At 47.4% G+C, this 25,132-nt stretch overlaps 1 protein-coding gene across 2 annotated transcripts in view; it reads left to right on the top strand.

The window, feature by feature from the left end:
* ARGAH1 (arginase) overlaps window positions 1-24,277 on the top strand; it is a 48,759-nt gene extending 24,482 nt beyond the window's left edge. For both annotated transcript variants that reach the window (XM_086488531.1, XM_086488532.1), the window contains exons 5-7: window positions 2,646-2,855; window positions 2,939-3,049; window positions 23,662-24,277. In XM_086488531.1, coding sequence (XP_086344657.1) covers window positions 2,646-2,855; window positions 2,939-3,049; window positions 23,662-23,922 — 582 coding nt within the window. In that variant the 3' untranslated portion in view covers window positions 23,923-24,277. The remainder of the gene's footprint in view (window positions 1-2,645; window positions 2,856-2,938; window positions 3,050-23,661) is intronic.
* The last annotated feature ends 855 nt before the right edge of the window (window positions 24,278-25,132 follow it).

The following is a 25,132-nucleotide window of genomic DNA, read 5'->3' as shown; positions in this document are numbered from 1 at the left end:
ATTACCAAAGTCTATTGTTTCAGACAGAGATCCAAAATTCACAGGGCATTTTTGGACATCCCTTTTCAAATCCCTTGGTACAAATTTGTTATTCAGCTTAGCATACCATCCTCAAACTGATGGGCAGACAGAAAGAGTGAATCAAATTTTGGAAGAAATGCTTCGACATTACATACAAATTCGATTGGGATCATGGGAAGAGTATTTGCCACTTGTAGAGTTCGCATACAATAACTCTATCCATTCAGTAACTGGCATGACTCCATTCCAAGCAGCTTATGGGCATACTCCTCTTATACCGACAAACTTTGTTCTTCAACACAAAGTAGCTCTAGCAGATCAGTTGGTTCAAGAAATGCAAGATGTACTTATTCAAGTACGTGACAAGTTGGTTCATGTCCAACAAAAGTACCAGAAACAAGCCAATAAGCATCGACGACATGCAGATTTCCAAGAGGGAGATTTGGTTTTATTATATGTAGCACCTCATCGCTACAAAACTGTGAAATCGGTCTTTCCAAAGTTGTGCCCTCGCTTCTATGGACCTTTCAAAATAATCAAGAATTACTCAGTTGTCAGTTACAAGTTGGAACTTCCACTCTCATGGGGAAAACTTCATCCAACTTTCCATATTTCTTGGCCCAAACAATACATACAAGGAGATTCGCCAATTCCAGACTTATCTTCTTATGTGCCAGAAATTGAAGATGAACACATAATTCTTGTTCCAGAAAAGATTCTTGATGTAAGAAAAAAAGAAACAACACGAAAGATCACAACATAATTTCTTGTCAAGTGGATGGATCTTGATGAGTCGGACTCAACTTGGTAGACGGATGAAGATATGCAGCAGTACCCAAACCTCCGTCAAGAATTCTTTGAAAAGCGGAAGATTTTCATCTGAACACGGGGTTTTAATGTAAATGGGAGGGAATGTCACGATTGTGACTAGTTACACTCTTCTTGATTCATTACAGATGCAGATGCGAAGTGTGACTAACCCAGGAGGACTCCTGTTCTCGAATGGTCACACCCCTTCGCCCACAAGACATACCTCTTCGCCAAAAGCCACACTCCTTCGACGACTGGTCACACCCCTTCACCTTACGGATGCGACTCTTCACCCAATGGTTGCAGCTCTTCGTCGAAAGGATGTGTCTTTTCGCCTAAGTCATGTCTCTTCACAAAGAGACATGCCTCTTCACTGATGACTATTCAATTCCTATAAAAGGAACCCTTGTATCACACTTTCAATCAATCAAACACAGAGTCTTCTAAGTCTTGTTCTAAGTTCAGTTTCAGTTTCTTAAGTCTTAATCATGAGTTTAAGTACTTAATTAAGGATTAGCGACTAGAATCCTTACAGGTACTCCAATCCCTGCACCTTCACACTGAAGCATGCCAGAGAAAGAGCCTGGCACTTATTTAAAGGCTCTTGGCCTAAAAAGCAGTTACATGAAAAGCTTCAAACTCAAAAGCATCTAGTCCAAAAAGGTACTAGCGCCAAAAGCTGCCAGCACGTTTTGCGAAAATCCGTACAACTGCCACGTCAGCATGTCGGCGCAAATTGCAGGCGTTCGTATAGCTGCCACGTCAACATCTCAGTGCGAATTCTGGGATTCGGTAGACTACCACGTCATCAGTTTTTACGTATTCTTCTGAGTATGTTTCTGCTTTATTGATTATCTTTGTGTCACTTAGGCCCCATCGGAAGGGGTCCCATACGTGGGTAAGACTTCTTCTGCTTCTTCTTCTTCTGTTGCTACTTCTACTTCTTAGGGTTTAGGCTCCTTGGCCGGGATCTACAGGTTAGCTCCGTTCTTCAATGGCTTGACACGTCAGCAGTTTGTGACAGGAGCACCGCTTGTCCTTCTCTGCCGCCTCAGGTGCCTCTTTGTGGCTAAAGCATGTTGCACCACACCAACATACTCGGTTGGGTCCTTTGTAGAATCATAGTCACTGTTGTCCTCATCAAGCTTGCATTTGCCCTTGTTCTTTAGAGAGCTCTTGCCTTTGCCTTTGGAAGTGCAACCCCGAGACAAATGGCCCTCTTTCCACAATTGTGACAACGGCTTCTAGACTGCTTTTTTGTTTTCGATGTAGCTTGTGTTGATTCATCACCTTTTGAAACTTTGCGAGAGTAAGACAGCTTCCTCCTCAATGAGAGGAGTTGAGATCATCAAAATCCAGCTTTTGCAAGCGTAATTTCCTTATCGTATTGTCGTATGGGATGTGCACTGTTTATGAACTTCTAGTGCCTAATCATGGATCCCACTTGTGTTCAGTGGCAGAATTTTTTTGGTGAACTGTGTTTTAGTTTTTATAAACTCATACTTCTGAATTGGAGATATTGCAGCTATTGAGGATTGGGACTTCAAAGACCTACCCTGATTGTTTTATAAATTTATTTAGAGTCGTACTTCAGTATAAATGTACAATTTTAGGTTAGTTATGATCTTCTATTGTCTTCATGCAAACGCCTATTGAGTGTTTACTCTCTGTTCTCTTACTTCGGTTGGCTTATGATCTGTAGATTTGATAAATTAAAAGTTTAATGGAGAGTTTTGAACTGTTGGATGTTGTATTCGTTGAAGTGGAAGCTAAGAACTTCTATGTAATGTTTTGACAATTTGGATTGTTGACAGTCTCCCTTACGTCCTCTAATTCTTGGTGGGGACCACTCCATAACATACCCGGTTGTGAGGGCTGTCACAGAGCAGTTAGGAGGACCTGTGGATATTCTACATTTTGATGCACATCCAGACATTTATCACGCTTTTGAAGGGAACATATATTCTCATGCATCATCCTTTGCACGTATAATGGAAGCTGGTCATGCTCGTCGCCTATTACAGGTTTGCCTTTTTCAACTCCATTCTGGTAACTGTAGATAAAGTTGGACTATACTGAAAGGTGCATGTTTCCTCTATTTGGACAGGTTGGAGTTCGATCCATAAACAAGGAAGGCAGGGATCAAATTAGAAAGTTCGGAGTTGAGCTGTTTGAGATGAGGAAATTCCGTAAGGATAGAGAGTTTTTGGAAAACCTGGTATGCAACCATCTTCTGAGTTGAAGCATCAGCTTTGCGTTTATTTTTTTTGGAAGGTGAGGGGGGGTGGGTAAACTTCGTGCTTACATGAAAGACTTGGGCAAAATTGAAATGCGGAGTTTGTTGTAACAGGGGGGTATATATTAATCCTTAAACAAAAGCTTTTCCATCTTGAACAAGGTTGGCTTTGGCAGGGCTTCATGAGAAGGCACTCTACATAACACATTATGTTTTGTGGCTTGGGCCCTCCTTGATTTGTGGCTATTTAGTTCATAGTGGAAGCAAGCATTGGGTGTATTTAGTAATTCCTTGAAGCAATGTCCACTCTCCCTAGTTATGGTCAGAGTTTCATCCAGTAGTCGGTCAAGATCACAAGAATTTAAGAGGGTGCCAAATTGAGTCATAATTCTTTGCAGGTCCGTATCATCAAGAGATATTTCGCATATTCAGTTGCCTCCCTAGTGTCGTATGAAGATCTGTTTATGGCTATGCCATGAAGGTCTATCTTCTGTGACATTTCCTCGGAAGTATCGTAGAAGGGCACGTAATGGAGCTGGGTTGCCCTGCCAGAGAGACTGAATGCAAGGCATAGACTTCCGATGATGCCGAGGAGCACTAAGGAAAGAGAGCCAAAACTACATCTGGCTGGCTTAGTGCTTGATATCATTGGAGTGCAACAGCATGACAAGCCTACTGAATTGTGTAGAGCTTGGATAAAGATCAGGGACCAAGAGGTCTTGATATTTTTCAATAATGGGGCCAAGGCAAATTTCGTAGCTCCAGAATTGCAGCAAAGCTTGGAGTGAAGCTTAGAAGATGGGGCCACAATTGGATGCTACTTTGGCAGCACCAGGACATGAGGTGGCCATTATCCCAGGCAGATGATGTGGCAGACCGCATTCCAGCCATTGTGGCAGCTTTGCCCGGGCAGATATCCATGTGTGGGCTGTTGTTGCATGATGAGTTTCACACGTGCAGCTGTTGTATGCACAGAGGCAACGTGGGCAGCTACTCTACGAGTGGCTTGGCAGAGATACATCAACAGCCAATCCCTGTCTCCACATATAGCAAAGACAGTAATCTGCAGTGCCTAAAAACCCGAGGTCGCGTTTAAACAGACTTAAAAAGGTTTAGCTGTTACAAAATAGTCCATTTTATTCCCTCTGCCTTATTTTTGTTTGAAATGTAAGACATAATAATTTAGACATTATCTGACAAGTTGCTGAGTTGCTCGAGAAGCTACCCTTCATGTGGCTCAGTCGGTTTAGTAGCTTAGTGCTATTATTAAAGGCTTCGGGCCCTTTGTAATTCACTTTTGGAGAGCAGTTTTTGGGTGATCTCTCTCTCTCTCTCTCTCTCTCTCTCTCTCTCTCTCTCTCTCTCAGGTAGAGGGCACCTTGTACTCTTGAAAGAGCTCTTTGTAGACTCTTATTTTCTTTCACGCAAAAAGGAAATACCACTAGGGATGCCTATTCAGGGGTCTATCTGTGTAAGAGGGAACTTCACCCCTCTTACTTCTATTTTGCTCACTCCCTCCTCCTCTGTGCAAGTGTGCTGTTAGCTGGATTTCATCTCCAGTTACTTGTATCTACCTTTGCTTTCTACTCATACCTGATTAGTAGTCCCAGTCGGTTTAGATCCCTGTGTCACAATCTCCACTCAGGTTTGACCAAGAAATTGCCAATGAAGTGGGCGTGGGAGATGATGCATTTGTCATGCATACATCTGTGCAAGGAAAGTCCCAGGCAGCTAACACAGTGCCTTGAATGATGGTATCATGCCCCAATTTTATTTTTGGTCCGGGGCCTGTCACATTTTAATACGACTGAACCGTAGACATCACATGGAAACAACAAAACTGTGGTCACTGGTGAATGCAGCACCAAGTTGATACGACTGACCAGTAGACATCACACGGAAACAACAAAACTGTGGTCACTGTTGATACCCTCCTGTAGGGTCACAAAGTTAGACTCCGATCAAGAGGCAGGATGGTCCTAGCCCCCCATGTAAGACACTCCAAGTCGAAAATCTACCGCGACACCACAAGAATTCACTTCAAAACAGCTCACAGCTCACAATTGATTCGACACTGGCCCGGCGGAGTTCCGTGCCTAGAGATATTGGCCCCAAAGACTGGCGCCCCTTTCGGTATTTCTTTTTGTATTAATCTGCAACTCAAAGTACAAGGGAGTGGTCGGGACTCACTGTCAGACTCTGCGTCCAGATGCTCTGAGAAGTGAGAGCCCAAGCCACTATTATATAGGTTTACAAGGGATGCTAAAAGTAGAGCCCCAAAAGCTGCCAATTAAAAGCACTTTTAAAAATACAGCTATCTTTTTATTTCTCTCTCAAGCCCTTTGCTAGGCAAAAATAAAGCAAGGCTTTTAAATAAAAGCTCTCTCTCTCTCTCTCTCTCTCTCTCTCTCTCTCTCGCGTAGGATCCAGCGTAGCCAAAAGCTGCCAGCAACTTCCATAAAAAGCACCGCAAAAAGCAGGTGTCCGTACATCATGCCATGTCAGCGTGAAATGCGGGGACAGTACGGTAGGGCCATGTCAGCATTTCAGCGGGGGTTCACTGCAAGAGAGGGTGTGTGCGTACTCGGCAGCCACGTCACCAGTTTGTGACATACCTCCCTCTTGAAAGCATTGTAATCGCTCTCGATTACGCCTGCAAAACAGACAGAAGCCATAAACTGTCTTAGGAGACACTGACTGTTAGTAACGACGTACTAGGAACACACATCTAGCACATGTACCAATCGATAGTCACATCACACGACATCACAGGACATCACTTGACATCAACAGGACATCACATGACAAATCACATTCAACATTCATTCGGATCTCAGACCATGATTTATCGGCAATGCAATTAGCAATCGCATCTAGATCCACTCAAGACCTCATAGATGCCCCGATTGACTAATCCCCATTGCAACCATGTCTATCAAGATCATTCAAACCGAAATGCTACAGTCTGCACTTAAACAAGTCAAGGACAAGTCAGTATCATGTTCGGGAATTCCAGTTCATAAAGTCATTACGGTAGAATAGTGTCAGCTCACAGTATCCCTGAAACAGGAGTGGAGCTACTCCCCTCTTGTGCATACCCACCAAGGTAGTTAGGTATGTAGTGTTCGGTGCAAATTCGGTAGGTAAGGTACGTAGTACATAATGGATTGAGTTTTTAGGTACGTAAAAGTTCGTTCTTTTTTTTCACAAAGCCTAAAATTGAGAGTATTTCATACGTTTACTTATGCATTCACCAAGACTTCAAATAAAGACTAGCAAATCAACAGTACATCGTTACGAATGCCAAAAATTGGACCCGGCATAGTAACTATTCTGATCACGTGGAAAACACACACACACACACATTCTCTAATCACTTCCCCTCGGCTCGCTACTGTTGCTCGTCCCCCCTCACTGCGCCATCGCTAACCTCCCCTCCCCCCCCCCGCCCGCTACCCCTCGCCCCCGCTCCTCCCCTTCGCGTTGCCATCCCCCTCCCCCCCCCCCCCCCAATCTCCCCGCTCGCTGCCGCTTGTGCACCCGCGCATTGCCTGAACTATCCCCCCCCCCTACCCCCCGCCCACTGCCCCCCTTCGCGTTGCCATCCCCCCATCATCCCCCCCCCCGCCCAATCTCCCCGCTCGCTGCTGCTTGTGCACCCGCGCATTACCTGACTATTCCCCCCCCACTGTCTTTTTGGGCAGTGCTCGGCGCTTGTCTGCAGATTCTCTCCACCGCCCTTTTTTCGCCACAACAGTAGACACAGATGGAGGCTCCAGCTCCGCCACAGAGGGACTCGTCCGAAGCCCCCTCGGCCCCGACCCCGCTGAGCCCACCATTCGACTTACCTTTTCGCCGATAGAGCAAGCGAGCTTGCCACAGAGGTAGAGCGATTGCAGGCGACTTTTGTCATCTGCAAGATTCTCGGCACCCGACCTATCAGAGGAGAGTTGCGTGACCTTCTCCAGGCCCGCCTTCTCGCAGAGGTGGGCAAGATCTTGGATGTACAGATACTCGGACGAGGTTACTATCAGATCGAGTTTGAGACCTCCGAGATGGTGTCCAAGGTCATCACCATGAGTCCACTGACCATCCGAGCAGTATGTGCCCACTTTCGACAGTGGAGACATGGTTTCGACCTTGCTTCGGATGTTCTAGTAGAGGAGGCAGACATCCCCATCTCTGTTTGCTTTCCGTGTTTGCGGAGGGAGTACTTACCACTTTTGTCCAGGATTGGCTCAGCCACTGGGCCTGTCCTGGAGACACCTCGCACGGCAGCCTCAGTAGCTGCCAAAGCGGCTGGCATTCCCTCAGTTCGCGTTTTGGTCAGAGACACTCACACGCTCCGCTCCCGAAGGTTATTCTTTTGCCTCGGGTGAGTGGGGGTTGGTTTAGACAGAGTGTGGAGTATTCGGGCCTCCCGAACCAGTGCTTCATTTGTCGATAGATGGGCCATCTAGGGAAGGCCTGTCCACGGAGGAGGCCTCGACCTACACCAAAGCCTTAGCCCCAGCCTGCAAGGGCTGGCCAGCAGCCACAGTCAAAGACAGCGCACACATGCAGAGCCACCCCTGAGCCTGGGGCTCCAGCGGAGGGATGGTAGCAGGCCCGTGGTAGACGACGACAGGGGCCACATCGTCAGCCTGGCACTCAGAGTGGTCGTCAAGCGCCTACTCAGCAACAGTGGGTTCCCACGGGGAACCGGTTTGGTCCTCTTGAGCAGGATGAGGTCTCTGCTTCAGCCCCCACCCCAGCTTCACCCTCGACAGCCCCTCCTCCCCTAGAGTTCCCCCCTTCTTCCTCATCCTCTCCCCCGCCTCCTACTCCCGCCGCCTCTTCCCCCCGCCCCTCTACCTCTGCCGCTCCCTCCTGCCCCTCTTCTCCACCGCTCCCCCCAGCTCCTTCTCCCCCCCCTCCTGCTTCAGTTCCACAGTCGACCCAAGGGGCAGGGCCTTCTCCGGTGGCTAGGAGATCTCTTGGCAGTGCCTTTGCCACGAGTCGCTTAGCGAGAGAGGGACAGCCCTTCTTGCGACCCCCTCTGCATGTACAGACGTCTTCCCTTGCAGCTATTCCTCGTGGTCTAGCGAGCATTGACATCCGGCGCCGATGGGACTTCTTCGACTATGTCTTCGCTTGTTTTCTCGGCGACCCCTCAACAGACCATGAGGCAGCCTGCTTCAGGGTCCATGTTCTGTTCCTTGCTGCTAGGGGGACAGAGGCCTTGGACTCAGCAGTTGGCTTCTCCTTCCCCCTTTGCGGCAGGGACCAGACAGAGTGGACTCTCGACTCAGTGTTGGGATGGTTGCACACACAGGTCCTAGAGTTCTCTCACCACATGGGAGAACTAGGAGTTACAGACATGCTCCAGACTTTGTGGCCATTGGCCAAGTTTGTGGTGACACCTCCAGACTCAGCAGGATATAGACACATTGTGGTTTACTTCTTTGCCGATACACAGTGCTTGCCATGCTATGTATACATTCATGAGGACTCCTGGACAGAGAAGGTTGCTTTACGTACGGCTCGCTTTGCTTGGGCTTGGGCCAGACACTTGTTGCAGTCACGCCTCTCTAGAGGACGCTCGGATACGGATTACTCCCCATCGAAGCCAGCCTCGAAGATAGTCCGTCTAGCTGCTGCAGCAGCATCTGTTCTCTCTCGCTCCCCATGAGGATCGTCTCATGGAACGTGCAAGGACTAGGTGGGCCCCAGTTTCAGCGTCGGGGGGGCCGACTGCGTCAGGAGCTTCAGCGCTGCCTTGTGGGAGGAGAGATTGATCTCCTTATGCTTTAGGAGCACCATTTGTGTGAGCCGCATTAGACGTTTTGGTTAGCTCTTGCGTGGACGATATGATACTTTTTGGTCAGCTGCTTTTGGACCTGGAGGCATCCAGGGTGGGGTATGTATGACTATTGCGGACTCTTTGCAGCAGGCCATTGTGGGCAGAGGGCATATTGTGCCAGGCAGGGCTCAATGGATTACTATGCAGGTTCAAGGTGCCCTAGTGGGCTTCCTGAACATCTATGCGCCCAATGTGGCGAGTGCTCGTGCAGAGTTTTGGTCTCAGATAGTTGAGTCTCATAGGAGGGGACTTCAACATGTTGGAGGACCCTTCTGACAGGATTGGCGGTAGCCATGCTAGTGTGCATGGAGTTGAGCTGGCAGCTTGGGAGAGGTTTTGTATGACTCTGAGGGTTTCGGATGTTTGGTAGCAGTCTGGTTTTGTGAGACCCCCAGACAGCCTTGCCTTCTCTCGGTCGGACCGCAGAGTGGGAGGAGTGAATCTATCGCGGATAGATCGCTTCTACACTAGTGACCGCCTCAGTGACTTGGGAGGGATAGTGGGCATTCTGGCAGGGATCTCCTTCTCGGACCATGCACGAGTGATCCTCACAGTGGCAGACAGGCAGAGGAGTGGGAGCACGATGCTTCGCATCCTAGAGAGGGTCTTGTTGGACTCAGCACTCAGAGAGCGGGTAGAGGCTCTCTAGACAAAGAGCTTGGACAGGCAGGATTCTCCTGCTGACAGAGTGGCCTGAGGCCTAGCCCAGATTAGCCGCTTTTTTCTCCAGGAGTCTCTGGCTCGCCGGGCTGCAGCGAGAGAGGAGGAGCAGCCTCTTAGACGGGGCATTGCTTCGTTACAGAGGATGGAGGAGCTACATCCAGACAGTCCTTGGTTAGAGGAGCAGTTACAGCAGGCTCGATAGGAGCTTGCTAGCACAGAGGAGAGACGACATGAGTTTGCTTTTCACCGTCAGGCATCTCAGTGGACCCAGGTGGGCGACAGAGTGACTGGTGCCTTCTTTGAGGCAGTGGGACCTTGGCACTCGCATGCCAAGGTCAGCCAGTTGAGGAGGCGAGACGGGTCAGTTGCTTCTGAGCCCGAGGATATGCATGCAGTTGCTACTGACTTTAACTGTGAGTTACTGTCTGCAGAGTCCCAGTCAGAGCGTCAGGATGCATGCAGGGAGCAGGTTTGGGCACAGATGCCTTGTCTTGTGATTGAGGAGATGCGTCAGAGGCTTGAGCTGCCACTTCAACTTGAGGAGCTGCACACAGCTCTTAGGGCCCTCCCCCGTGGTAGCTGTCCAGGTGAGGATGGGTTGACTCCTAGTTTTTTCTTGGAGTACTAGGACCTGCTTGGCCCAGATCTCTGTAGTGCTTTTCAGTACATTTTGCACACCGGAGTGATGCCTGACAGCATGAGTGAGGGCTTGATCTACCTCATTCCCAAGGAGGGTGGCTCCTTGGATGAGATTCGACAGTGGTGCCCCATCACCATCCTCAACTCAGCCTACAAAATTCTTGCCAAGGCTCTGAGTTTGAGGATTCAGCCACTTCTAGAGAGCCTTATACATGGAACTCGGATAGGTTGTCAAGGAACGCAGTATCCTTGACAACATCTTTACTTTTTGGGAGGCTTTTGCCTTGGCACGGCTCCGTGGTGAGGACCTCGTGATTCTTCTTCTTGATTTTGAGAAGGCATATGACAGAGTTGACTGGCACTTAATAGAGGGCACTCTACGCAGGATGGGCTTCTCAGATGCTTGGATCATAGGGGTGTCAGCTCTGTACAGACAGGCTCATAGTCAGGTACTCTTGGCAGGAGGTAGAGGTGATCGCTTCATGCTTACACGCTCGGTTAGACAGGGCTGTCCTCTTGCTCCCTTCCTCTTTTTGTTCTATGCGGAGGCGATGAGCAGGTTTTTGGTGTCGCAGCAGGTTGGTCTACGGGGCTTAGCACTCCCTATTCGGGGAGATGAGCTACTGGACGCTGAGTTTGCCGACGACTCAGCCTTGTACTTAGATGGCCAGGAGGCCAACCTTCACAGGTGTGAGCAGGCTCTGGAGACCTTCTGTTGTGCATCAGGCGCATTGATCAACTGGAGAAAGACAGTAGTGGCTTTCTCGGTTGGTAGTGCTCCTTTGCCCAATTGGATGCCAGGAGAGGGTTTTAGGTGGATTCCCCCAGGGACTGCAGTTCGGTACTTGGGCTGTCAGGTGGGTTTGGACTTGTCTCCCGAGCAGCAGATTGCTCCCCTTCTCCTGTCTATCAGGAGAAAGTTGTTACATTGGAGCTCAACACGACTTTTTTTGGCAGGCAGAGTAGTAGTTGCCAACCAGGTGTTGCTGGCGACTATGTGGTACATCACTTCTTGCTGGATCTTCTTGAGTTCTTGTATCAGCCAGGTAGAGAGGCTGATCAGGAACTTCCTTTGGTCAGGACGTGACACTCACATAGCCCGAGCCAAAGTGGCTTGGCAGGTCATCACTCTTCCTTGTTCATAGGGAGGGCTTGGGATCATTGATCCAGCACAGCAGAGCAGATCCCTTCTTGGGAAGTTCATCGTCAGAGGACTTTTTCCAGGTGAGGAGCCCTGGAAGGAGTTCTTGCTACAACGGCTTCGTGCGAGGGTGCCTCAGGAAGGAGGCCCTTGGCAACCTTCGACCCGATGGATCTTTACAAAGATGCGCAGAGTAGGTTTGAGCAGGAGACTGGAGGACCGCTTCGCTGTGAGCTTGCTTCGATCTTGGGAGCTCTTGCGGCGTGGCCTGGAGCAGAGACAATCTATGTGCACGGAGGAGCGCCTACGGCAGCCCCTCGTCTGGAACCCCATGGTTAGCACTCAGAGAGGCCACTTGGTTGGTAGTCGGCCTCATGTTTCCTGGGTTCCCATGGCAGCGGGTCCAGCGCGCTCTTTAGGTGACTGACTAGAGTTCACAGGTTTGTTAGAGGAGGTGCAGGATCTCCAGCTACAGGGCATGAGAGGGGTGCAGAGCATGTGCCTGGACATCTCAGAGTTAGTTCCAGCTGAGTGGCTCACGCCTCTCGAGCCAGTAGCACCCCGGCGGATGGGAGCCTTCACACGACTGGAGGTTCTCATCTCAGTCAGGGCCTGCTCAGAGACTGTTCCCTCCCTTTTCTTCGAGCTCCAGGGTGGGGGACGCCTTCAGCGAGTTGCAGTAGAGGCCCCGCAGGTGACAGAGTGCTGTTTTCAGAGGATCCGAGTAGTGGGCATCTGTGGGAGGACTTGTGTCATAGATCTTGACCCAGCAGCTCTTGAGATTGGACACTGGAGGCTGTGGGCTTGGGAGTGTTGTCCACTGGCATGAGTACAGTGGGATCCTGGTGAGTGGCTATGGAGGGATCCCTTCTCTTCTGCAGACCATCCAGGAGTCTCGTTCTTTCAGTACACTGTTCGTCTGGGACGTCAAATACTAGCAACACAGAGAGAGGCCTGCCCCGCTACAACACCTCATTGGCAAGAGGAGGGTCTCACAGCTGAGTTCTTGACAGCATTTTGGGAGAGGTTGTGGGACTCCAGACAGCCGAGGCGAGTCACCTTGTTTCAGTGGCTGGTCGCACATAGGTCGCACACAGAGCTACAACAATTGGGAGCTGGCTAGTGCATAGTGGTCTCTCGGTCGCATGTGCAGCTTGTGACCATCTTGTGGAGAGTCAGTGTCATTGTCTTTGGGACTGTCTCTCGGCCCAACAGGTGTGGCTACGAGTTCTTCGGCTGATGCTTGCTCTCTCCACGGCTCGACAGTACACTTGGGGAGCAGCGGCTTGGTCCACCCTCACGAGCCCGGCACTTCAGTTTGAGCTATCCTCCACCAGCAGGATGATAGTGATGCAGGAGGGGCGACCTACACTTCAGCCTCCTACAGAGCTTACTCTGCAGGAGTGGTGCAGTGAGAGAGAGGAGTGTTGGGAGCTCATCAGTGGCCTGACACTCTGGTTCATCTCGCGGGCCCGTTGTTTCCGCATCTTTGAGGCTCGTCCTGTGCCACCAGCAGAGACTGTACGCGATTTTTGGCTAGAGCTGATCCACACTCTCAGAGGACAGCTCGAGGGACTACAATGCAGCTCCGACCGCATGCGGGAGCGCAGAGAGGCTTTCCTTCGACTCTGGCGTCCTGGGCCTTTCTACACCATGGTCCAGGGTGTACTCTGATGGCACTACCGACCACCTGTGTGGCTTTTCCCTCCCCCCATTTCTTCATTTAGCCCCATTGTACATATGTTGGTTTTGTCATTGGGAGAGTCTCCCACCATGGTTGTTGTAGCCCTCTCTTGAAGACCTGGTTGTAGCCCTATGGGCAGTTTCAGTAACTAATAGAAGGATCTTTTTCTCGGAAAAAAACTATTCTGATCACATGGGTGTGCGTGTCCCACAGTGGGTTGGGTTTGCGAGGCATCTTACTGATCATCTGCAAGAGAGGAGCATTCACTAGGCAACTGCACCTTGCACAATACTTGCAAGTTCTAACTAGAAGCTCTCAATAATAAGCGGCAGAAGGCGTTTTGTGAAAATAGACCAAACGCCTGAAATAGGGCTGAATTTTTTTCATAAAAAAAACATTTGTACGGAACCTATCCGTACATACGATACGATACGGTATGGTTGTACGGTATGGATACAATCCGTACGTACGTACGGATGTAACCTTGATACCCGCTGCACTAGATTCCATCCAAGCTGAGTGCGGGGTTCCATTTAAAATAGACTATGCTAAACCAAATGCTTTGAGGTAAAGATTCACAATCCGAGGAGTATTCGCCAGGTCCTCCATTCACTTCGCATCCAATGCGGAGTAGGGCTTGAATTAAACCAAGAACCACCGTCTTATGGCTTTGTCTTTTATCTTTCTATCTTTCTGTGCCAATCTCTGTTCTGGAACGAGTATCTACTCGTTTTCTTCCACTTCGGGTTGCTGATTAGGCTCCCCATCGTCGGGCACATCGCCTTCAAAAGGCTTCAAGAGACTCACATGAAAAACATTGTGAATTCTCCAAGTATCGGGCAGCTTCAGTCCAAAGGAGACATCTTTTATCTTTTCGGAAAATCTGGAAAGGTGCATAGTATCTCATGCTAAGCTTTCGAGAATGCCGCTCATGTCCCTTTTTCTTTCTCAGGGCGTGCCTTCCCAAAATGTAAGAACACCCAATGGTCCTCCTTCAATTTCAAATCGTGACGATGTCAATCTGCTGCCTTGTTCTGAGATTCCTCTAAAGCCTTCCGGACCAAGTCCATGTCCGTCGTGAACTGGTCGGCTTTAAAGAAAAATCATATCTTTCGTGCCAAGGAAGAGTGGAATATTCGTAGCAAATTCAATAATCTCAAATGGCTCCTTCCCCATCAAAGAGTTAATCGTGTTTCTGTAGGCATATTCCACCAAAGGTAAAAACCTTTCCCATGTGTCTTCTAATCCGAGATGTAAGACTTCAATAAATCCAGTACCACTGAATTAGCAATCTCTGATTGCCCATCAGTCTGCGGGTGGAATGATGACGAGAATTGCAACCGCGTGCTGATGTTCTCCCAAATAGCCGTGCAAAACAAACTCGTAAATCTGGGGTCCATGTCGGGGGAAAGTCGTCTCAGACATCCCATGTAATCTGAAGATCTGGGCAATAAACAATCGTGCCCACATTGTGTTTTCCCTGTGCTTTATGCCTGTCAAAACTTGACCTTCTGACATATCAAGCAACTGCGTACAAAATCGTCCACGTCCTTCTTGAGTCTCGGCCAAACAAAGTATCTCTCCACACCATTCAACGTGGTAACAATGCCGCGGTGACCCGTAAAAGGTGGACAATGGCATTCAGTTAAAACCTTTTCCCTCAACGGCTATGTAACGCACATCGTTTTCTTCATCAAGTAGCCATTCCGAATGGAATATTCCGCTACTACCTCCCCATTCTGTATTCAATTGAATACATCTCTGTATCTGTGATGTACTGACCGACTGTAAGGTGCAGTGGAAGTGAATATTGAACTTTGCTCAAAATGAGTGCTCTGAACTATGCTCAAGGTTCTTTATTTGACTTAGGGAAGGGAGAGCCTTCCGTTCTTTAATGAGAGAGTGCAAGTGATCACAACAAAGTGAATAGACACTGTGCGTGAAGGTGCTGAGATTGAGAGATAGAGAGAGAAGAATACGACACCAGAAAGTTGTCAAACCCTCCTCCAAGGGCCCCACTCTCAATGACGAGAGTGGTCTACTTATGATTGCACAAATCTCTACAATGCTTGGACTTGCCGACGATGTCGACGATGACGAGACGGGCTGAAATCTGAAAATGCTAAGGCTTGAAATCTGCAAATCTTTATCTGCCGAATTCAGACTCTATGTCGATGACGATGATGCAACGACGACTCGCTGAAAACGCAGATGCTGAAATGTGCGTTTTCCGGGCTGAATCTGTAAACCTTGCGGAATCTGACCGTGCGGCGAGGATCTGCTACGGGAAGGTGAGATCTGCGATGTCTGACTGCTGAAAACTGAAAACGCTGATGCTTGTGGGGGTTTGTCGCGACGGAACTGCAAAATGCTGGCTGTGTATGCTGCTCCAAAAACGCTAGGGCTGATCTGTCTTGCGGTGGAAATTTGCTAACGCTAGGAGTCTTCTGCTTCTTGCTGTCGCCAAGTTGTTGCCAATGCAAAAACGTTGGCTGATCTGGTCCAAAAACGCCAGCCTTCTGCTGTGATGCAAAAACGCTCGGCCTCTTGGGGGTTCTGCTGAGAAGTTGCCTGTTGAGCGTGTGCTCTTGCTGCCTCTTCTGCTAGAAAGTGCTAGCGCTAGGTTTGCTTATATACAAACTTAGCAAAATTGCCCTACCTACTTTCCAACAAAAGTCACTTAAAAATAATAAGTGAAAAATGTCAAAAATAGGGAAAAAGGTCTATGCACTGTAAAAATGCTACTGATGGGTTTTGACTGTAATTTGATGATCATGTTGTGTGTAACCAGAGTATATGCATCTAATCTAAGTGTTTGGACATGCACGGTTTGCGAACAGACTCACAAAAGTGCCTGATCACTTTCTATTCTAGACTGACTTGACTGAACTGAACCCTGATCATGTTGTAGCTTGTCCACGGACACATAGGGTTGGATGTGTCACGTGACATTGGTTCTGCTGAGAAGTTGCCTGTTGGCGTGTGCTCCTGCTGCCTCTTCTGCCAGAAAGTGCTAGCGCTAGGTTTTCTTATATACAAACTTAGCAAAATTGTCCTACCTACTTTCCAACAAAAGTCACTTAAAAATAATAAGTGAAAAATGTCAAAAATAGGGAAAATAGGTCTATGCACTGTAAAAATGCAACTGATGGGTTTTGACTGTAATCTGATGATCATGCTGTGTGCAACCAGAGGATATGCATCGAATCTAAGTGTCTGGACATGCACAGTCTGCGAACAGACTCACAAAAGTGAGACCACTTCCTATTCTAGACTGACTTGATTGAATTGAACCTTGATCATGTTGTAGCTTGTCCACGGACACATAGGGTTTGATGTGTCACGTGACACCGACCATATCCTTGAAGCTTCTATGATGTATCGCGGAAATTAGCCAGAACCAACGGCTTCCGGGACAAAGTATCTGCCACCAATTTCTTCTGTCCCTGCACATGGACAATCTGGAAGTAAAAGTGTGACCAGATGTTTGCCCACCGCATCTGCTTTTCCGATAGCTGCTTTTGTGACAAGAAGTAGCGTAAACTAACCATCTGTCGTAAAATCGGCTCCGAGTAGGTAATGTTGCCACTGAGTAAGAGCATGGATAATCACCAAAAGCTCTTTCTCACATATCTGTACTGTCAATTCCGGCCTTGAAAACAATCAGCTCTCATAGGCAATGACATGGCCTTCATGCATTAAGACCGCATCCGGACTACGACCACAAGTATCACACTATACTTCAAACGACTTCTGTAAATCCGGCAAAGTCAAAACTGGTCCTGTAGTCAAATTCCGTTTCAATTTCTGAAGGGAGTTACCTCTGTGGGTCCCCACGAGAAAAGAACTCCCAACAAATGCAAAGGGGTAAGTAACCTCTGCAAACTTTCTGATGAACCGCCGGTAGTAAGAACATAAGTCCAAGAAGCTTCCAACTTCATGGACATTCTTCAAATCGGGCCAATTACCGATAGTCTCTATCTTGGCCGGGTCCATCTGCACTCTTGTTGCTGAGACAATGTGTCCCAAACAGTGTATCTCTGGGCTCGGCTCACACGGTAAGGTGGCCGGTTCGGTGGTGTATTTCCAGGTATCAGATCAATGGTATGATCCTTAGGACGAGCTGGTGGCAACTCGCTTGGCATGCACACTGAAAAGCAATCGGCATGAGTGTGGAGAAAATCTTGGCATTCTTTTTCGAGGTCAAAACATATTCGACCTTCAATCGTCATTCAGTCCTTTCCAAAAAGTAAAGAAACTGAATTTCATCAAGTACAATGTGCGTGCCCTTCATTTGTCAAAGTCACTTTCTCGGCCCGGTAGTCAACCACGACGTTGTTCTTGTGGTGCCAACAGATTTCGAGTAGGACTTCACAACCTCCCAAGGGAATTAGGTAGAAATCCTCGTGCCCTAAACACCCTTGACATTGCAAACGAAGTTTGCCAACGATCGGTGTAATGGCAACATCCCGTCCGGGTGCCGCTAGAAGTATCTCCGCCTGTGGCCTCAGCCTGTCGGGTGTAATTCGAAATCGAGCCGCCAAAAGAAGTTGGCCTTGGCTCCTTCATCAAAGAAAAAAGAGGGCTTCCTGATTTTTCACTTTGCCCTAAAAGCAGCAAAGTTTTGTACTTCCATTTATTTGATTTGTTTGATTCGGTTCGGGCTCCACACAATGTGGTACCAGTTCTGCTTTCATTTGCCTTTTCTGCCACGTTCCTCAGTTGCTTTCAAACTCTCTGACCTTTCTTCATCCTGTTCATTCGATGCCATTTTAGGTCACTTCGCGGAGATGTGCCCAGTTTCCCCGCATTCAAAGCACTTTCCCTCTTTGATATAGCTGACCGTCTCTCGAAGAGTGAGCTGGGGTCGTGCATCCTTTTCTTTCTGTTCTTGGTTACTCTTCTTCTTTCTACTTTAATTGTTCGAAGTCTGTTCATTCCTCTGTGTCATGATTTCATCTGTGGGTAGGTCAAATTGCCTGAGTGAATGGCAAAACCCCGTTTTGCATGACTCATCAATTCGTGAATGGAATTTGACTTTTTCTCTAAGCAGTGATCTCGGATCTCTATAGGACATAGTTACTAGGAATGGGAAACCGGAACGGGAACGCGGAACGGGAACACCGAACAAAATGCCATTCCCTGTTACAGGTACTCACGTTTGAAACACGGAACGGGGATTCGGAATGGTAGCTTGGAATGGGAACGGGGATTCGGAACGGGAGCTTTGAACGGGGAACGGGGAACGGGTGCTTTTCAGTTTTGTTTTGCCTGTCAAAAAGCTGAGAAATCCGTTCATCAACCACCTCTTCTAATTCTTGCTCAGTAAACATCCTTGGAGTAGAAGGTCTCTTGAGTACCGGTTTGGGGGTGGTTCTGTGGTTTGTTGCCACTGTGCATACACCTCGTCGAAGGAGGTCTGGGTCATAAATTTTGCAAATATCGAGTCCTTCGCAAAATTTAACATCTTCTTTCCTGCATCGTCAATCAATCGTTGATGCTCCATTTCTTCAAGCTCCGCCGGAGTAGGCCGAGGTCGGCCGTACTCCTCGCGTGAATCTTCTTCGTGATCTCTTCCCGCATCTCCAGATGCAAAGGAAGTCGATTGATCTCTGTCTGAATCCGTAAGTGCCGCGCAAAAAGGATCGGATTTTCCGGTAGAAGAGAAATCGGCCGCGCTCTGATACCACTGTAACAGACTTGGACACTCCAAGTCGAGAATCTACCGCGACACTACAAGAATTCACTTCAAAACAGTTCACAGTTCACAATTGATTTGACACTGGCCCGGCGGAGTTGCGTGCCTAGAGAGATTGGCCCCAAAGACTGGCGCCCCTTTCGGTATTTCTTTTTGTATTAATCTGCAACTCAAAGTACAAGGGAGTGGTCGAGACTCACTCTCAAACTCTGCGTCCAGATGCTTTGAGAAGTGAGAGCCCAAGCCACTATTATATAGGTTTACAAGGGATGCTAAAAGCAGAGCCCCAAAAGCTGCCAATTAAAAGCACTTTTAAGAATAAAGGTGTCTTTTTATTTCTCTCTCAAGCCCTTTGCTAGGCAGAAATAAAGCAAGGCTTTTAAATAAAAGCTCTCTCTCTCTCTCTCTCTCTCTCTCTCTCTCTCTCTCCTCTTGCGTAGGATCCAGCGTAGCCAAAAGCTGCCAGTGTCTTCCGTAAAAAGCGTCGCAAAAAGAGGGCGTCCGTACAGCATGCCACGTCAGCGTGAAATGCGGGGACAGTACGGCAGGGCCACGTCAGCATTTTAGCAGCATTTCAGCGGGGGTTCCTTGCAAGAGAGGGTGTGTGTGTGTACTCGACAGCCACGTCACCAGTGTGTGACACCCCAAGTGATGTAGGAACTTCCCATGCTCCAGTCGTGCCAAGGGAGGGGAAGGACGGCAGGGCGACGTGGTGGCAGGAACTGACGAAGGTGTGGCAAAAGAGTCTGGGGTGTTGGATGGGATGAAGGTGAGAATCTAAAGGAGTGAGAATCAGCTGCTCGACTGGGTCTTGCGAGGTGCCCACCCTGCTTCGATCTTGGACTATGTCAAAATGATTCCCTATGAGAACGTACGGGCCACTGTGTCAGTATCCCTGAAATCAGCGACTTTATTCCATTGAGGTAACCTGTGACAAAGGATGGAATAACTCTCCTCTTGTGGAGTCCGCTCTGCACCAGATTCAACCTGCGATTCATCGGCAACTCTTGGAATATTTTTGTGCTTAACCAAAAGCTTCAAGGTAAAGCTCTAATATGTGAGGAGTATCTGCCAGGTCCTCCTTTTCCATCCACTGGCATCAAGAGCCGGATTATTCCCGAACATGACCAAATACCGTCGTGTCAAATTACCTTTTACTTTCCCAAGACATGTTCGAGAATGAGAATCTCCTTTGTCTTTTCCACTTCGGGCTGCTCATCTAGCTCCCTGTCCACTGGCACTTCACCTTTGAAAGGTCGCAATAGACTCGCATGAAATGCATTGTGAAGGTCCATAGTGCCCTCAGCAATGACTGCTGCTTGGTGATGCCCATCAAGAGCATCATTTGTCGTACCTCCAAATGGCGGCAATCGTCTGGTCTGTTGGCTGTCCTTCCCTGCCACCATGGTTAGAGGGTATTGCGACCAATGGGCTGTTTGTTTGTGATCCTGCCAACGTCTTCCAGCAAATACCTCTTAAGAGGGTCGTGTGAAGCTCGCCTTTGGTGTGATGGCCCTGGTAAGCTTGCAGACCGCTGAATATCCTGCCAATGTGGGAACCACTGCCTGAAGTCTTGCTTCCTTCTTGGCATAGAAAAGAGAAAAGAGAAAAGGGGGGGGGGGGGGGGGGGGGGGGGGGGGGTGCGCGCACAATGCAGCGCCTTTGGAAACTGTCCTTGTGTCTCATGGACCAAGAAGAGGAAACTTGTCACAAACTGCTGACGTGTCTAAGCCCTGAAGAATGGAGCCAACTTGCAGATCATGGCCGAGGGGCCTAAACCCTAAGTGAAGAGGCAGAAGCAGCAGTAGATGAATCCGGATTTCGCGTTGCCTTGCCTGTACGGAATCCGGTGAATTGCGCTGACATGATGACGTGGCAGACTGTACAGGTTTCCACGTTTTGGGCTGACTGCTGATGTGGCAGTTGTACGAAATCCGTGATTTACGTTGGCAGGTTTTTGGCATTGCTTTTGCACTAGAAGCTTTTGCTTTTCACCGTAAATTGCTTTTGGGGCCTAGGGCCTTTAAATATGAGGCCATGGGCTCATTCTTTGGCATGCTTCCTGGAGAAGGTGCAGAGTCCGGAGTACCGGCTTGTACTATGTTGATGCAATATAAAGAAATACCGAAAGGGGCGCCAAGGTTTGGGGCCAATATCTCTGGGGTGGAATTCCACCACTCCGTGTCGCGTGTCGTCTCTCTCTCTTAGTTCAGTTGTTATTGAAGTGCTAAAAGTTTGTTCAGTCTGTTCTTTTGCGTTGGCTGTCACAAGACGGGCACCATGTGCCAACGGAAATTCGGGTTCATCTTCTGCTGTTTCTGCCTCTTCACTTAGGGTTTAGGCCCCTCGGCCATGATCTGCAAGTTGGCTCCATTCTTCAGGGCTTGACACGTCAGCAGTTTGTGACATCCCCCCTTCTTGAAAGAAAGTAATCGTCCGCGATAACAGCATATCTGCAAAACAACTCCAAGTTAGCTTAAAAAAATTTGCGAGGGACAATTGGTTTGTTATTTTGTTTTTTTTGTTAAGGAGTTGGCTTCTCCTTACGGCTCTTTTGATCAAGGAGTTGGCTTCTTCTTTTGGTTCTTTTGATCAAGGAGTTTGCTTCTCCTTTCGGCTCTTTTGATCAAGGAGTTGGCTTCTCCTTTCGTCCAGATCGGAACTCTTGATATGCTGGCGTAGTAAAATTAGCCTTCACACCCAGACCGCACTGATCTTCCACGGGTGTCTTGATGCACTTAAAATTACATACCCAGGCAATCTCATCCAGTTAGGAATATTCAGTAGTTGTCACATCACAATGCAACACAAATCCTCACAACAACAAACAGCGCCGCTGAGCACTCCCTCGAGACAAACGGTCTGCGGTATGAAGCTACTCAACGACTACCTCGTCACTCCCCCGCAAAAAACCTAAAAAAGGTCCGGGCCATGAGCTCAGAGGACTGTACAACCAAACGCTCCCCAGACTGCAGTCTGCATCGCTTGGAGGTTCAAGCATACAACCAAACGCTCCTCGGGCATCGGCCTACGTCATTTGGAGGTTTTCTAGCATACAACGGAACATTCCTCAGACATCGGCCTGCGTCGTTTCGAGGTTTTCAAACATACAACGAAACGCCCCCAGGCATCAGCCTGCGTCGTTCTGAGATTTTCAAACATACAACGAAACGCTCCCCAGGCATTGGCCTGCGCCGTTATGAGGTTCAAACAATACCAAAACAGTATTTCTCACTTCTCCACCGGGAGCAAAAATCACCAATCAATGAAATCAATATTAAAACGAGAGTCAAACAGTTCAAATCGGCACCAAGAGAGGTTCAAAATAGATACCATCCATTTTAAACAAATTTCAAACAAGATCACCAAACAATTTCTCAAACATAACTCAAACTTAAAAAAACAATCTCGACATCAGCCGAGCTCGAAAAGTCAGCTCTTGGAGAGACAGTGTTTCTTTGGCAGCAATGGTAGTCCGAAGACGTTATCAGCTTGAGATGAGACACCTGGTGAGAGATGTCCAAAGATTGCAAGTTGTAATCTGCTAGGGTTTTTATGGCAAGCATTTCAGGATACCCCACTCTGCCACAAGTTGGACTTCGAAGGAAGATGTCAAAAACCATCTAACTTCGGGCAAAAATTTCTTGAAAGCTTGCCAAGTACTTGGAGTGTGCTGCTTGGTAGCTATAGACATCAACATCTGCATGGCACTGCTTTTGAGAAAAAACAGTGATTTGAAACAAACCTTGGATCCTTCTCTTGCAAGTGATCTTTTTGGCTTATGCCCTGTAAGACATAAGCCGGTGAAGACGGGAGTGCGCCCGATGCGCGATGAAGTAAGGGTGGTAATGGCTATTAAGTCTGGGGTCGGAGCATGAAGCTAAAATTTCCAATGAACTTTGGAAGTGCGATCTTGCTCTATTTGCTCTTTGGTAGGACCGTATGCTTTCAGAAAAGCACACGCCTGATGCTCTAATACCACTGTCACAAGACGGGCACCACATGCCAACGGAAAAGAACAGATTGAATAGACTTTTAGCACTTCAATAACAACTGAACTGAAAGAGAGAGAGATGACACATAAATCTACTCGCACCCAAAACAACATAGGGAAACCGTTTAGTCCAGCTTTCCCTATCACAGTGACCTCAAGGATCATTCTCTACAGAAAGCATAATCCTGTGGTGTCTCATACAATCCACTGAACCAAAAATCCCTGTGCTGTCTCTCTAACATCATCTGCATCCAGCTCATAAGATCTCTATGTTGTCTTCAAAAATAAGCTGTAGTCCTCTTGCAAAGCCATACTGGTAAACATGTGGGGAGGAATTTACTCATCCTCCATGACGAAATTGAAAATGTGGCAGTCTCAGCTGGACAATGGAACATCTAAAGTAGAAGCAAAGCTAGCAGAATAATCAAAATCCCCCTCCTTTCAAGGACTCTCGTATCTCCTGCTGTCGCCGTCCCTTGCTGTGAGCCAAACCTTTGACTGGACCTCCGAACGTCCTACTGATTTGCTGAACTCTTATGATCTATAGGTACGTCTCAATGCACCACCATCGGGTCCCCCCCTCCGGGGAGAAAAAAATTTGTGTCCCGCTCCCCGTTCCCTAGGGTGGTGATTTATAGCTATGTACTTGTTTGCCTTTCTGTAGAAGGCCTGCTAATCAAAGTTAATTTTTTCACAACATTTTCTGGAGTCATCCCTTAGTTTGTCATTGGTGTACTAAGATTTCTGGAGTGGTTTTTTTCTCACATTCTCAAATCATACTACTATTTTTCAGCATCATACTTCTTTGGGAGAGAGCTGTTTTTAAAGAAATAATAATTTCATGCATCCTTTGTCTCATCTTCTCAATTTTAAAGCCCGCGCAGTATCTCAGAAACACATTCTCATTTTTTGGATTGTTTTGTTCTTCTACAGGAGCTTGGAGTGGGTGTGAAGGGCGTGTATGTATCAATTGACTGTGATTGCCTTGATCCAGCTTTCGCACCAGGAGTCTCCCACATAGAGCCTGGTGGATTGTCATTTCGAGATGTGATGAATATCTTACAGAACTTGAAGGGCGATATTGTAGCAGGGGATGTTGTCGAGTTCAATCCTCAACGAGATACAGTTGATGGAATGACAGCCATGGTTGCTGCCAAGCTTGTACGTGAGTTAGCTGCAAAGATCTCCAAGTAGCATCTTTGAACAGTATGCTATATTCTCTAGATAGATAGCAAATAGATAAAATTAATACAAACACTGGCGACATATCAATATGTTACTACTCAATATCGCCAAGTAGCATCTTAGCATAGTGTGCTATGTTTTCTAGATAGCTAGCTAATAGATAAAATTGGTACCGACACTTGTGAACATCAATTTCTTATGGACACTAGCGACATTTGTCAGAACTCTATACTACTTAATGAAAGAGCTTCATACAAATCTGTCATACTTTGTACTACTCAATGCCTAATCATTTTTGGTTGGGATGTCTTGTAAACTGTTTTGACATTTGTATTAGTAAAAGCTCGCTATTGAGTGTTTCTTCTATTGCTTTAAAGCTCTCTAGCATGAAAGATGTTGCAAAAATTCAAGGGTTACATTGAAGACGAACACGAGTGGAAAATTTACAGTAGAAATTGTGATATGTGAGCACTATGTGGAAGGAGTTAGAGTTATGCGTATAATATGCCCTTTTCTAATTCAGCTCATGTATGTCCCCTTCAATTGGTGTTTCTCTCTATGTTAAGGAGGTTAGAAAAAATTTGGGGCTCAATAACCCCTTTTGTTGAACTCACTTCCTATGTGCACATATATGTGTGACCCCCCCCCCCCCCCCAAACTCCATTTTCTGAAAGTTAAAAGGAGTAAGAAATGTCACAAGTTATGAATATGACATGGATATTAAAGGGTGAATTACATTGGTAAATTTTTGCCTTTAGATTTTGTAAAAACGTGAGGTAATACAAATAGATATTACCTTCCAATGTTATCCAATTATTGCTGACGCGTTCATAAGAGACGATGTGATTATTAAAGAGTTAATCATGGATAAAGGTGAGCAATGCCCAATTCAAAATTAGTTGATGAGTGATGAAGATAACAAGTAGCACTTGGCTGTGTGAAAGGACAAAACAAGAGCGTCAACAAGAATCATGAAACCATTGGATCTTTAATTTAACTAAACAATCGATGAAATTTTGATGACAAACTCAGTGAGAAAGTACTTAGTGGTTAATGATGAATAACATGCTCATCAGTCATTGCCAAAATCAGAGGAGAATCTTCTAAAACACTTGCTTAATTTTACACTTAAATGCTATTGTGCATTCAAGCCAACAATTGGCATAGGTTTTTAGCAGCAACTTATGGCCACACCAACCACAAAATTATGGAAAGAACT

This window comes from Adiantum capillus-veneris, chromosome 18 (assembly GCF_014529385.1).
Source record: "Adiantum capillus-veneris isolate H3 chromosome 18, ASM1452938v2, whole genome shotgun sequence".
In the NCBI taxonomy this organism is placed as follows: Eukaryota; Viridiplantae; Streptophyta; class Polypodiopsida; order Polypodiales; family Pteridaceae; genus Adiantum; species Adiantum capillus-veneris.
The sequence above is the reverse complement of the archived record's forward strand: the minus strand, read 5'-3'. Positions and strand labels throughout refer to the sequence as shown.